At 44.9% G+C, this 14,637-nt stretch overlaps 1 protein-coding gene across 3 annotated transcripts in view; it reads right to left on the bottom strand.

Annotated features, from left to right (window-relative positions):
• SRGAP2 (SLIT-ROBO Rho GTPase activating protein 2) overlaps nucleotides 1-14,637 on the bottom strand; it is a 163,687-nt gene that overhangs the window by 92,287 nt on the left and 56,763 nt on the right. For all 3 annotated transcript variants that reach the window (XM_014609120.3, XM_006267815.4, XM_019477241.2), the window contains exon 3: nucleotides 3,796-3,988. In XM_014609120.3, the coding sequence (XP_014464606.2) occupies nucleotides 3,796-3,988 (193 nt within the window). The remainder of the gene's footprint in view (nucleotides 1-3,795; nucleotides 3,989-14,637) is intronic.

Genomic DNA, 14,637 nt, shown 5'->3' with positions numbered 1-14,637 from the left:
AAGTAATTAGGATCTGAACTCAACCATAACTATCCAGCTTATGTCTACAAAGCATTCACTCAGATGGCCAAATAACAATAGCAGTCCATTAAATATTAACTACAGGCACATTTGACACGAGAAATCTTGGAGACATAGGGGTCCTTCTAAGAAGGGTAAGGGGAAAAAAAATAGAAGGTCCTTTGTCCAAGGGAGACAAGAGGTTTGTCTCTCGCAGAAGTTCACCATTTCTCAAAGTCCAACAGGACAAACTCTGCTCCCAGAAAAATTGATATTTTATGTCGCACTGCGCATGTGGAAAGGTGCAATATGGTAACGGGATGTCAAAACTATCCCGCGGTGTCATTTCAGGAGACCCCACATATCGCACCTCACTCCAGCAAGCAAAGAAGATCCCGCAGGGAGCGGACCCCTGTCTCCAAAGGCTGCTGCTAGCACAGCCCCTTCCTCGCGTGTCCCGCTAACTCCTTCCCCCTATAAAATGCCCCTAAGTCACTTTGCCTTATTCACGCCACGGTGGGTTTTTTTGCTGGATGATTCACTCCTGAACACATCCCCACTCATTTCTTTTACTACCCTTACTATTTGGGCTGCCCTGTATGTCTGGAGCAGCTGCAGCCGCCTCTTTCCTCCTTCAAACCCTTCCTAAAAAGGCACTTCTGCTGCATTTTAACACTCATTTCTAGAAGACTTCTAGGTTACCTAAAAACCCATACATTTGCCTGAAAAACAGTAGGTGCCGCATCTGGTTAAACTGTTCCCTATCGCAAAAGCTATGTTTTAAGTTTGCAGAGACCAAAGTGCTCCCTTGCTCCTCACAAGAACCACAGTGGGTAAGCGGCTAACCCCACCTCATTCCCCGCCCCGTTCAAGGAATGGGAGACCACATGCTCTTGCAGACACAGCTATAATCTGGCTACGTTGCAAGCAGCGCCTGCAGCTCAGGGATTACATCTCCATTGCATCTAGGCCTGTCCCACAACTCTTACAACAGGCAATGCTCACATGGGAGCTGTACAAAGCTCACGAAAGGCATTAGACCCTAGTACGCCACGGTTTGGGGAAACCTAGCTCAAGACTTACAGCCATGCTTGAGCCCCTCCAATCTTCTGCTAGCCTTCAGTATGGTGACACGGTACACTGTCCCACCAAGCAATAGATTGCTTGCTTACTTAGCTGTTCATTTTTAAGCATTACTTGCTTTAGCACCTGCAAGACTTAAAATTACCAAACAAGTTACAAACAGAGCAGCAGAAAATAGATGTCTTCAAAGCCATTACTACCCCTGTGACCAGAGATCCATCCAGGACCTGATTAGATTTGTTAGAGGCAAAGAGAGAAAAAAAAAATAACCCTAAGAGCGTGACCACTCTCAAATCTGGACTCCAAACTAATTGAAGGAGCATATTCCAAATGCAAAAGGACTTTCCAATTTGAAAATTCTTTTTTTGGTGGCGTGAGAAAGGTGCTTTTGAGGAACGGCCGACAGGATTGCTCCAGCCAGTCTTAGCAATGGCTATAGAGCATAGTGATAAAGCCGTCTCGGGGCACAGGGCTCCTGATCATTCAGGGAAACGCCTAGAGCTGCACCTGGAAGAGGATGGGCATCTACTACAGAAACATGACTGAATATGTCTCATGCCTGTCTGACTTACAATGGCTGCATGCCAAACTCACTGGGGCTTTCTCAATCCCTCTGCCACTGGGCAAAGCTGTTCTTATTTTTCATAAGCTAGCAGAAATGCAAAATGAAGCTCTATTTTATAAAAGAAGTTACACGAACAGAAACCCAAAAGTTATTTATTGCAATGTCCTACCCAACACCTGATTAACTAACACATAGTGTGCCACGTCTTTGGAGACGACTATACTAGCGGCAACAATACTCAAGATCACGTCTAAGCCCTCTGAACAGGAAGAAAGCACCCCCAACCATCCGTTACTAAAAAGAACCCAATGCAAGAGTTTTTTCATGTCTTCCCTTAACGTAAGTTTATCTTTTCAAATTTCACTGGAAAAAATAACAAAAATGGCCCAATTGAAGCCACACACATACTCAAGAGTTCAAGAGATGATTTCTTCAGTCCTGTTTTAGTGGTGCCTGCACAATGTGAACAGCTTACAGTTTTTAAAAAGGCCTTCACTACTGCTGGAAAGGAGGGCAAGGGGGGAAAAATGTTTGCAACACAATTACTGCATTATAAAGAATTCTCCCGCAATCTCGGTTTAATAGCTCTGCCTAGGGGTCAGGCTTCGCAGGTGATTCAGTGCAGCGTGCACGCTTTAATGAGAATATTTGTATTAAGTACTAGTTTGGCAGAGAACAAAAGGTGAATCGCATCAAAGCTGTATAAAAACAGAAGTCAAAAGGGTGACTATTTAATGGCTTTGAGGCAAAGGATTTCTAGCAAAAAAGGAAAGCTGCTGCTCCACCACCATGTTCCCTCAAACACAGTAATAAAAAATAAGGAAAAAAAAAATGAAAACCACCCTGATAACGATATTGCTCCGATTCAAAACACAGCTAGAAATTAAAATAAATTGCATTTTGGGTGGAGGCAGATCCAGATGGATCTGATCAGCGGAGGACAAGCTAATCTGTCCAAAGCTGAAATGATTCATATCCCAAGGCTGCTTTTGCCTGGAATTGCCACCACAGCTGCTATCCTGACAACAAAACTTGACAAGCTTCATGCATTGTTGGGATATCAGCTGCAAGAGCTCCAGGGAAGAGTCAGAGCTTTGTTCTGGCAATCTAGCCCCATCTTGGTCTCCAAACATTAAGCCTCTCCATATTAAACAAACTTTGTGCATGCACATGCATGTGTGTATGCATGCATACTCAGTCAGTATATACATACCCCAGCCTAAACCACAGTTAACAAGTATAAATTCATGCCTTGAGGGAGGGAGGGAGGGCAAGAAAAATGAGAGATTTGTCATGCCAAACATATTTGCAACACATGCTGTTTAACCTTATTTAAGTGGCCAGAACGGTAAGGATAAAGGGTGGGGGGAAAGGGATAGGAAAAGCAACAGCCAAAGACAACCTCCTGAGGCCATCAGAAAGTATCATTATAAGCCAGGGAGATGTGTGTAAAGAGTTGCACATGAGCCCAACCTAACCTGTGCAGAAGCATCATTTTTACGGACTGACCGAGATCATGTGAAAGCATCGCTGGATGAATGGAGATAACATTATAAGACAAGCATCTTCTAGTTAAGATATTTGTAACTATGCCTTTCGTGTTAATAGCTGGGTACCGCAAACACTTTGCAGACCTGGATCCATTTGAAACCCCAGATCGTGGCTGTCCAAGTACTGCAGAAACAAATATTTTCTGAAAGTTGTTTTGAGCTGCGATGTATTGTTTCGGCCCAATAAATCACTGGACTAGGAAAAATCACTCCCTCAAGAGCCAGGGAAAAGGCACACAAATATAGAAAAGAGTCCCTACCACCACCCACAGCATCATCTCTGATCAAAAACCATCCGACTCTACATGCATCTCTCCCCAGTTCAATTATTCTCTCTGGTTTGTACCTATTCCCTCATTCCCTTCCTCTTGGGTGACAGTCCACCAGGATAATCCGTACTGTGCCAATTAAGAGGTTATCGTTCAGAAGCAAAATAAGGTCTACATTTGCAGCACAGATGCCACAGTGTGGGAGAAGGAATGCTTTCTCCCAACATGTATAGTAAAACACTGGCCCCCACATTCAATATTTCAGCTCTCTCCTCCCACCCCAGGGTGCAACCCCTCAGCCTCCAGAAGGAGCTCTTGAACACCGTACTTGAATTGCTGGTCTTTGGTGCTCCTCGTTTTGGCCAGGAATCTCTCAGCCAGCTTCTCCAGGTTCCTCGAGTAATCTGTCTCGATCTCTGCCTTCTTGCGGAAGAAATCCTGCAGGTCCTGCAGCAACTGGACCCGGAGCTCGCATTGCTGGTCAAGGCATTTCAGCTGCTCTATGAGTTGGGCACGGATCTCTAAGAGAACAAAAAGACAAGAAAGCGCCACACGTTAAACAGAATCCCAATAGGAAAAAAAACAAGCAATACAATAGCTGGCTAGTAAGTCAAGGTCACAACAGCTCTCCTTCCCCAGCAAGCCATCAACCCAAAACTTCTACAGTTAACTGTATCCACGGACAGAAAAGTGGCTGCTATTGTCCTGTGGCCACAAAGGCAATACAAAAGTAACCTGGACTCCAATACAATACACTTACAAGCAAAGCATTAGTGCTGAAGACTTCATCCGTCAAAAGCGTCCAGGGCATATCTGGCATTAGACACAAGTGGTCACTGCCCAAAAATGTACTGTATCTCAGTCTGGAGAGAGGACTGCAATGCTGCAGTCCCCCTTGTCAGACCAAAATCACTCCAGAGAGACTATCAAATTCCTCTGCTGACTCTTCCTGAAGCAGAACCAAGGCAGCTCTGTCTTGGGCATTCCCAAAAGGCACCAATTTGGGATTATTCAATTAGTTACTGGGACTCCAGCTGTGCAGCTCATTATAAACCCAGCACATTGGAACAGATAAAGACAACCCTTTGGAAAAGCCAACGAAAAGGCCTTTTCTCTTGGGAGAGGTCTCCAGGAAGAACATTTTCTCTTCTTTAAAAAAAAAAAAAAAAAAAAAAAAAGAAAGAAAGAAAGAAAAAGAAAAACTCTGGGCAAAATGTGTATCTATGCTATCCTCTAAACCCTGACAGGTACAAGAGTGCTTTAATGCAGTTCGGAAGCAGAATCATCATTAGCGCTATTTCTCTGCATTGGTACAGCATACTGCATCCAAGGATTTCAAAGCTAGGCTTTCAAACCCTCAGAAGAGCCTTCTGCAACAGACCATTAATCTCATTTTACTGACGGAGGAGCAGAGGAGCAGGATGGCTAAGCAGCAACTAGCCCCATGGTCACGCCACTAAGAATAAAGCAGAGAAGTCTCAGTCTCTCGCTCTAAAAATCTGTGTCCCCTTATTCCCGGGTATGCAGCTACTAGAAAGGATGCTTTGCTTTTAGCTGCAGTACTAAACAAAACAAGAAAATAATCAAATATGCACTTTCATCTCGGGGACTCTGGGCACATTAATTAGAGCTGCCTATTATGGCAAGAGATTTGCTGCTAGTTTTGGAAAGTGTTTAAAGCTGAATTTAAACTCCGCTACATAAATAAGCAAACTGTAGCACTTAGCATTCAGGTCTTTTCACACACAGCTTTTGTTTATGCCTATGGACCGCATGCACGCACAGCTTTATGATAACTGTCTGATTTGGAGCTGTGGTTGCCAGCGATTTATTCCTACAATGAGCCAGTTGATAAATAAACATTGGAGTTTGTTAATTAAAAAAAAAAAATGCAAGAGCCAAAGATTTCTTAGGGTGGTCTCTTGTATTGGCCTAACTATGGAGTCAGGATAAAGTTAAACATCTAACTTTACCCTAACGCCATAGTTGGCCCAATAAGAGAGATCACCCTGAGGAATTCTTGCTTCTTGCATCATTTCTGGAACATTGCAGCTACTTCACCACTCTTACACTACATTAAAAAATGTTTTTAAAAGACCATTTTCACTGAAATAAAACATGCCAGAGTCATTGATTGGCTCCCCAAGCATGTTTGTCCTCTTCAGAGCAGGGCTGCTGGACCCGATAATCTCATGAGATCCCGTCCAGCCCTAAACTCTGTGAACCCGTGTGAAGCCTCTGAATTGTACCTAATCTTCTACATTTCTGACCTGCTGGATCAGCTGGTGTGTCTATGTGAAGAGCAACAGCTCCAGGGAACTGAGGATTCCCAGGGAAGTGACTCTGCGTTTTGGAAGGGCATGGGCACTGGATGGAAATATTTTGGATTTTTTGTTCTTTAAAACAGCGAGGATGTTAGTTAATGCCCTGCGTTAAACTGTCGGCCTCTCATGCATGAAGGTGACCTTTCACAAAGCAGTTTTAAACGGGCAGCTTTTTTTTCCCTACACCATCCCCTTCGAGGGAGTTTGTAATGTGCAGCTTGAGAAGTGGTTGCAAACTGTGGAGCCCGATCATATCACCCCACGCCACCCAGTCTCTGTAGCTGCCATGGGAGTGCAACGCTACTGGGCTGTAATTCGTCCTTCTGGTTGAGAACTGCTGGCAACCAGCAACTCCCAAGCCTCTCGAAGGGACAACCGGGGCACAGGTTTGACCGGTGCACATTTATTCTCAGGCAATACATCTTGCCGTGCTCAGCCCTCGGGGCACAGGGAAGTGCCAATGACAACTCCCTCCTCTCGCCTGGCCCGCTGCCATTTGTTTCACAGTCGGGGCACCGCAGAAGCAGCCCAAGGAGGCTGCGGGGCATGCAGGGCCTGACCCTCGGGCTTCAAGGAAGCGGCTGCTGCAACCCATCAGGCTGCAGAGCGCAGATGACCCTGCTTTGCAGAGCACTGACAAATGCTCTACCTGTTGTATCTCTGGCAAATTTATGACACATGTTTTCCCTGCTGCATGTTCAGTTCCAGATGGCAGTAATATTTCAGGATTAACAGGGGTTGGGGGGGGAAGCATCACTGAACATAAACGCATTAGATTTGCTAGCAGTTATTTAAAAATTTGCTGCTTGATGCTCCGTCTACCCTGCATTTCATCCCCCTTCAACTTGCTCCCCGATTAGAAAACCACTAATGGATTTGCCAAGCTTTGTATGTGTGATGAGCTTAGTAATGTGCTATGCAATTAGACCTCTCCATTTGAGGGGTGGCTTTGTCGTTAAGACTTTGCTAAAGGAAAGAAGGTGAGCTGGCTAGATAGAGCAGATTAAGGCACAGACAGAGCATCCCATAAGGGATGCGCAGTAATATAGTGTTTCCTTGGTGTAATGAATCAGTCTCTTCACCACTTAGCCTAATGCTCATTTGCAAGTCTAGCAGCCAGAGTGCCAGAGAGAGAACAGGCTGCAAGATGGAGAGCATCAGCGAGCCGCTCCTCTTCTTTCCTGCACCCACCAGTCCTGGTAAAAAACCAGCCAGGCCTGCGTTGACTTTTCTAGGGCTCAAGGAAAGGCTCCCATTGATTTTAATGAACTCCGGCTCAGGCCGTAAACCTCTAACAGGGGCACAGGCTTTGAAGCTAGTATATAGGAGTGGCAGAGGCAAGTAGATCCTCGTCTGCGCAAACAGAAGCTGAACGGGCATCATGCGCTGCAGCAGGTCAAGGGCACGTTCTTAGCAACCTACTACGGAAATACGAGCCCTTGGCTCCTTTTCATCTTATTAAAAGTGGGGTCTGAAGCCTTTTCATTTAAGAAGGGTTTTATCCTCTTAGTGTAGGAGATGTGTGTGGCTGGGTGAAGTGCTGCTTGGAGCCTCTCCAGCAATGAAGCCCCCCCATTTGAGACAGGATCCTATCCTAAGATTCTTCAATTAGCTGATCTATTTCTTTTAGATGTTCGCTCTGCGTACTTAGAAAGAAAAGCATCCGTCTCCTTACATCTGGCAAAATGCTGACTCTTTTTCCACCAAAATGGGAGCTGAAAGTTAAAAAATGGTTCAGTTCCACGCACTTCATTGTTCGTGAACCAGAAAGCTGTGACATCAACCAAGCCCTCAACATATTTCTTAGCTTGCTCTTGCTTCAGAGAACTGAGAGAATACTGAAAAAAAGTGGCTCTATTGCTATTAAGAAATTTGAGGACTCGGAAGAATAACTTCACGGTTTTATTTAGCGTCCATATTTCATCGGCCGGATTGCAATAGGTATAAGTAGGGAAACAAATGGAGAAATGTGGGCAAACGCTCTTTAAGATGCAGCAGACCAAGACTTCAACCTGCACTGGTTATCTCTATTTCTACGCACGTGACTAGTAGCTTGCGCCATTAAATAGCCTGTCGACTGGGCTACTGTTCATACCAGGGTGATCACTTGTCACAGAGCCGTAGGTAGTGCGATCTCTTTGCAAGCAAAACAGAAAAGCAGCTTTGGGGTTCTCTGTGAACCGGCAAGATCAAAAACGGTTCAGGCCCAGCAACTGCGTTTCTCATGGTACGTTGAGGGCTTTGTTCCCTGCTCTGCGGTTTCTTCGGGGGGAAAAGGCAGCCACTCTGCTGGTGCACGCATGTACGAGAAGCTGATGTTAGAAGCAATACACACTATATGTGTCAGAAGGCAAGATGGGAAGGGGGAGGCAGGGAGACTGCTAAGAGGGGTAATGCAGTTGTTACATGACCTGCATTAGTTATTCCCTCCCACTCCCTGTTAACCTTTCATTGATTGTTACAGAAAGTGGAAGCAAGGTGAGCTCAGCACTTCTGCACCAGCAACATGCTTGTAATAGCTCAGGAAACTGCTCTCATAGCAAGTAAAAGAAAACCACAGCAGCTCAATGTAGTGACTGCAGAACCCACAAAGGGCCTGAAAGGTGCAGGGCAGCCTCTATTATTCGCATTGATTTCAGCTGCTATCGGCATCTTGCATCATGGAGACGCACGCAAGGGAGAAAGGAGTAAAGAAGAAGAGCCGGGGGAACGCACTCTAGACTGCGGGTTCAATGCAGGCAACTCAGAACCTGGCCCAGTACCGCTGCGTGCTGAATAAGTGCAGCATCTACTGATTTCAGCAGGATACCTGGGATGCTCAGAAATTCAGGCCTTTTCATAGTGAACGTAGATCAGTCTTTTAATGAGATGGACTCCAGCTACACAACACAGACCCAGAGGCAAGAGTAAATCGAAGTACCCCCAAACACCAGACCTGTTGCAACTGGAGGCTGCAGCAGGCGACTTGAAGCCACTTCTTGGCCTTCAGTGGCAACCGCACATGAAAAAAAGGGTCCGTTTCCTAAGGCTCACCTTCAGCTCCTCTTGTTAAAACCTGGGCACCTCCAGAAAACACCATACCAGTCTTACTATAAGTACCACAATGAGCGCAGTTCACTTAAAAGTTCATATTAAAGTATCTCCAAACAAGCCATCTCACCCGCCCTTTGCCTGCTAAACACCATGGCAAATGGGTAACCTTTTCCTCCCACAGAATGTGCTGCATCAGGACTTTTTTCCCTGTAAATAAACTCACTGTTTCTGCAAGAGGAAAAGTAACAGCTGATTGGGATGCGAGCAGTGGGGAACAATAGGCCATTGAATACCAGTGCACCCAGTCTGAGGGGTGAAGTTAGAGAAGGGCAATCTTGCTCATCGATTTTTTTCAGCAGTGCTTTGCTTTGGCCACAAATAAAATAACATCAAGAATGCAGGAATTTCCTGGAGCTCCCCGAGCTTTCGAGGGTATAAAATGTCTTCTTGTTATCCCACTGCTTGCACAGGCCCCAGACTTTTTTCGGACATACCAGGGCACAGTCAAATGCAGTGCATGTGGTAGAGCTGTGGGTTACTGTATTACACAGGAGCTTTTATACCACTGCAGGCACAAGAGCCGCTGCTTTCATATTGTGCTCTCTGTTTTGCATCTGTCCGGTTGCACATCAGAATCAGAAAAAAAAATCCATTTTCCTTTTAAAAATATTATAACCTTTGCCAATGCCGCCATTCGTCATGGGCCAAGTCCCAGGACCAGCAGCACCCTGAATCCACTTTTACACAGCTGCTATCGTCATGTCATGCAGACATTCAAGTCTCGCATCATCCATCACTGGAGGTCCTCAAGCTGGAAGCATTTCCAGCCCTTATTACCAGGCTGCTATATTTTCCGGTTAGCAGCGCTGGCTCTCAGCATACTTGCACAGCTCAGCCTCTGCAGCTCTTACAAGAGTAAAATGGTCTTGCTTTTGAAAAGTACGGCCAACTCCACACACCAAAAAAAAAAAAGACCAAAAAAGCAAATCAAAACTGTATTAAAAAGAGAACAAGAATCCACTGCCACCCCATGCAGAGGGCGTGTGCCTCTATTTTTGTACCTGGTTTCCACTATCGCAACAGCTTCAGCTGCTACAGGAAATGCAGTTCCAGTTTACTGCTTCCACAGAGGTGGCAACTTCCAGGAAATCATTGCTACAATACTGTTTGCACTAGTTACTAGTGGGCAGTAGAGCCGCATAATAAATCTTATTTGATCTTTAATAGTATGTTGCCATTTTTCTTATTCATCTGTTTTCAAGGGCAAATGAGCCTTGATCCCCACTGGAAACTGAAGCTTCAGGAATAAGGAGCAAAAAGAGATTTCTTCAGGTTCCTGCACAGTCAGTGGTTGAACCAAGATTAAAACCTCCTGCCTTCTTATTCCCCGTCTTGGGCTTTGCCTTAAAATGCTGCGCTGTGCAAACCCCCTCGCTAAGCGCACGTTAAAACGTCTCCAGGAATAAGAGGATGCCGAGAAAAAAAAAAGGTTCTGTCTACTTGCAAACAAGAGAAAAAAAACTGTCACCCACTGCACCACGTTCAACGTTGTGTTATGAAGTTTCTTAGACAGAAAGGGCAGAGGTGCAAAGCATAATATAATCCTAGAAGATGGTGTAATTTTGCATTCCTTTCATAGCCAACTTCAATACTTCAACTCAGCATTTCAAAGCAGCTACAAGAACAAATTCAAGTTGCCACCTGGCTTGCCTTGTAATTTGTGAGTTAAGGTAGGCAGAGAAAGCTGACACTCAACCTTCTCCCTTTTATTTTCATTTATCATTAGGCATGCTCCACTTAGCATTTGTATGGGACACTTCAGTGGATAAACGACAAGAAAAACAGGAAAAATAAGCTAGCTGGAGGCAAACACGCAAAGGCACTGCTGAAGGTGCTGGACTGTTCTCTCCCTCTCAAGTAAATATGCTTCAAGTTTCATTTTTATTTTAAACAAGCTGCTTTAAAAAAAAAAACACAAGAGTGAAAGCTTAGCAATTTCCCTCTCAACATTTACAGAGAAAGCAGTGAGAGTTCAGAAACCACTGTGAATGCCAGACTGAGTATACTTCACTGTATTAGTATCCAATCCAAATGGAAATAAACTGCCTTATGGTATATCCAGCCATTCACAAAACAAGCCAATTAAAGTAACAGGGCAATAGGTATACAGAACCCAGACATAGTCCTGGGCTCTAAATACAATGAGGATTCAGCAATGCATAAAATGCATGTCAGGACAAGCGCTCCTCCTCTTTCTTTACACTTTTATAAGGAGAGATGACTGGCGGAGAAACATTCATGAACCTTGCCATATGAATACAAATTCAGTAGCCTAGCCTTGCTACAGATGCTTTAGTTAACCAGTGAGATATACAGTTAAAAATACAACGTTTTTGTTTTCAAATGCTAAGGACTCGCTACATTGGCACTATCCACAATAGGAAAATGCCATCCTGCAGAACCAGAACTGGAAGTCACGTTTTCATGACTTCACTGCTCTACTTGAAATTGCAGATGTAACTACTTTTTTACTTCCCTTCTGAAACGCAAAAAACTACAGGCCCCACACGATACCTATATATTGCCACGAGCATCTTTTCCCCTGCAGAAGGACTGTCCTGTTTTCAAGGCCAGCATTCAACTGAGAATGCCTCGGACTTGGCGAAAGAAGCGTCGGTACGATCGGTTCGGTCTAAGCCACCCATTCACCTTGTCTGCTCACCAGGATGGTAACAGCTGAACTATTCAGCACTGGGGAGGCCTCAGCTACAGTACTGTGTACAGCTCTGGGTCCTACGCTTCAAAAAGGACATGGACGGACTGGAAAGAGTTCAGTGGAAAGCAACTACAATGATTAGAGACCTGGGAAGCACGACTTATGCGGAAAAGCTGAAAGGACTATTTAATATGGAGAAGAGAGTACTGGGCTATCTAAACGGACCACAATGTCTGCAGTATCAAGGCAAACTTGAAATCAAGGCCTGTCTCCACGATGAATATATCATCCCTCTTTCCCCACCATTTCTGCTCGGTCCCTGGGGGCTTCCCTTGTTGCCCTTACTGCTCTGACCTCACACAAAACTTTGCCACTATTGTCCTACATGTCTGATGAGCTGAATGTACACCGAAGAGACCCCCAATGGGGCACAGCTCTACAGGCTGCAGAGAAGACCACACCCCTGCTTGATGTGTGCAAGCAAAAAAGGCATCTGGAAACCTTAATACACGGTGAGGGGCAGGGGTTGGGGGGAGGCACACACCCTGACCTGGGGCACAACAAGCAGTGAGACTCCCTTTCCTGACCCCAGAGAGATGTCCCAGAGCATCCCGGGCAGATTCAAGGGCAATGGGACAGAGCAGCATTTAAACACGGAAAAATACTGGTTGTGCTTTGGTAAGTAGAGCGTCTTGTGATCTCTGCCTCATCCTTTTAGAGGCGCAAGCTTCATGCAAACAGCCAACTGCACTTATTCCTCCATCCCAAAAAGCATCCCCACCACCAGCACCTTTTAGGAGAATACCAGCTCTAATTACATGAAACCGAAGGGGAATTAAATACCTTTCTGTCGCCTGTGGTACAGGAATGCAATTGCTGAAGACCTCATAGCTCCACTTCACCGCGCTTTTACTCATACCTCTGATCTCAATTTAATCTGCTTAAAGCTCTTCAAACAACTTGGCAGCTGGTTTAATCCTTCCCTCTAGATAGGATGACTTCTACTAGTTCACAGTTCAAGTTTCATTTTTACATCATTCGACACATCTGCTTCCCCCCAAAGCTGCTTCTGCTAGGCACCAAAAGGTTCTTTCTTAATAACAGATATTCGTGACCGTACTGTGTCTATACGAGAAAAATTAGAGAATTTCCCCTCTGAATCCCACCATTCAGAACTGCTATTAAAATTCATTTGCCAGCTGATCATTTGCTTCCTGGGAGTCTGATGACACAAGAGAAATGCTTTCTCATGTGATTTTGCAGAAAATTGGGAAATCTCTTGGGGAAATTCAACTGCTCACTAAGAAGAATGCAAACACAGCAGAAACGAAACCCATCCTCCTTGGCTGCCAAAGTGACTTCTCTTCCTTAAGATGAGTGTTTTCACAATCACCGTCGTGATGTGAATGCCCCTGAAGGTACGCTTCAAGCAGGAGAGGTCTCAGCGTGGAGGACAGCACCCACACCAACATTTGGGGTGGGCTTAGAGGATAGTAATGACAACTCCCACCAACCGCTGCCATGCGATAAGCAGAAAGAAAATTTGGCTCTTACTCTACAGCGGGGGAAGTTTCCTGTTTAGTCAAAAGGGGTGAATCATAGGCTTTAACTCAAAAATAAACCGGTCCCCCTTTTGCCTCCTTCAAACCTGGCAGGAAAATCAGCTGGGGAAATGTGGACCCTAATGAGAGACGCTGGACTCCTTTCAAATCACACCAGTGATTCCTTGCTCCTGAGGTCACCAAAGGAGAGAGGGAGTTTCTGCTCAAAACAGGTTTAAACACAACCTCCTTCGCTAGGAGATAGACAGCATTTTTCTCTACTAAAACACATTGCACTGGGACATCTGGAAGCACTTTATACCAAAGTATTATGCCTCCTAAACCCACTGTGATCAAGTATCATCATTAGTTGATGATTAGCGATGTAAACTGAGGCACACAGAAGCAAGCTGAAATGTCTTGGTAAGCTACCAGCACATGGGTTTTGACCTCTTCTATTCCAAGCCACGTTCCTACACAGATAAGTAATATCATCACCGTACAAGGAGTTTCATTTCTTCAGTGATTTTTCTACCTTTATAAGACTGCTAGAACTGGAGGGCAAACTAAGTGAATCACAGACTTGACAAGTCGGTATTCCGGGAAGAACAAGACATCTGTGCTGTATCCGGGGTCTCAGGATCAACAGATATGCTAACGTGACACGTTCCCAACCTAGTCCCAGATGCCAAGGCATTTAGAGCAAGACGACTTGGGAAGGGTTGGGAGGTAAAAAAGGAAACTGTTCCTAGTACACGAGCAGGATTTTTTTTTAAAACCCTCACCCATGCAGATCCGCTGGCTGAGCAACAGCTGTGTGAACTTGCTGCCTCCCATCTTGCTGAACCCTAAAAGTCCCTTGCGACTCCTTTGCGAGGACTGGTCCTCCTCACATTTTAACCTCATGTAAACTAAAGCAAAAGAAGTCTGTAGATTGGGAGAGGCAAGGGTGCGAGTACCAGACTGAAGAGCTTCAACTGCGGCCCCGCGAGCCATTCATTGTATGGCCCACAAGCGAGCACACGGGTCACAACTTCACAGAGCTCCTAAAAAGGTCGACAAGCCTGAATTTACAAGTATGACTTTTGCCAGGATTTTTTCCTCTTTCAAGTGATTCAGTAGCACGTCAAAGACAAAGGGCTCCAAAATGGGCATGCTGCCACATTATACGGTAGGCTGAAGCAGTAATTTTAGATCCGAGGCCTCGCCTGCTATCAGTTTCTTAGACAGAAACTCCCGTCTCCCAAAGGCTATAATTAACTTATGCTCTACATGGTAGAGAGACATGCAATAAGGCAGACATTGGTCGTTTATTCCTTTAGAACTCTCCAAGGAGGTTAAGGTTAAAGCTATAGTTTAGTTTAAAAATATATTCCACTTAGCTTCAAAACTTAACCAAAAAAGCAGGGAATAAAGCTAAAAATAAATATCAGAAAAAGCTTCTGGGTTGGAGTTTCTAACATCATGTTGTTAACTGATTTTTGAGGTAGAGAGAAGGCTTCAAGAAAGTCAGCAGAAAAAAGTCGGAACAACTTGGAAAACACAAAAGAAATGGT

Source organism: Alligator mississippiensis, chromosome 14 (genome assembly GCF_030867095.1).
Source record: "Alligator mississippiensis isolate rAllMis1 chromosome 14, rAllMis1, whole genome shotgun sequence".
Lineage (NCBI taxonomy): Eukaryota > Metazoa > Chordata > Crocodylia > Alligatoridae > Alligator > Alligator mississippiensis.
This window is presented reverse-complemented; position numbering and strand designations above follow the sequence as displayed.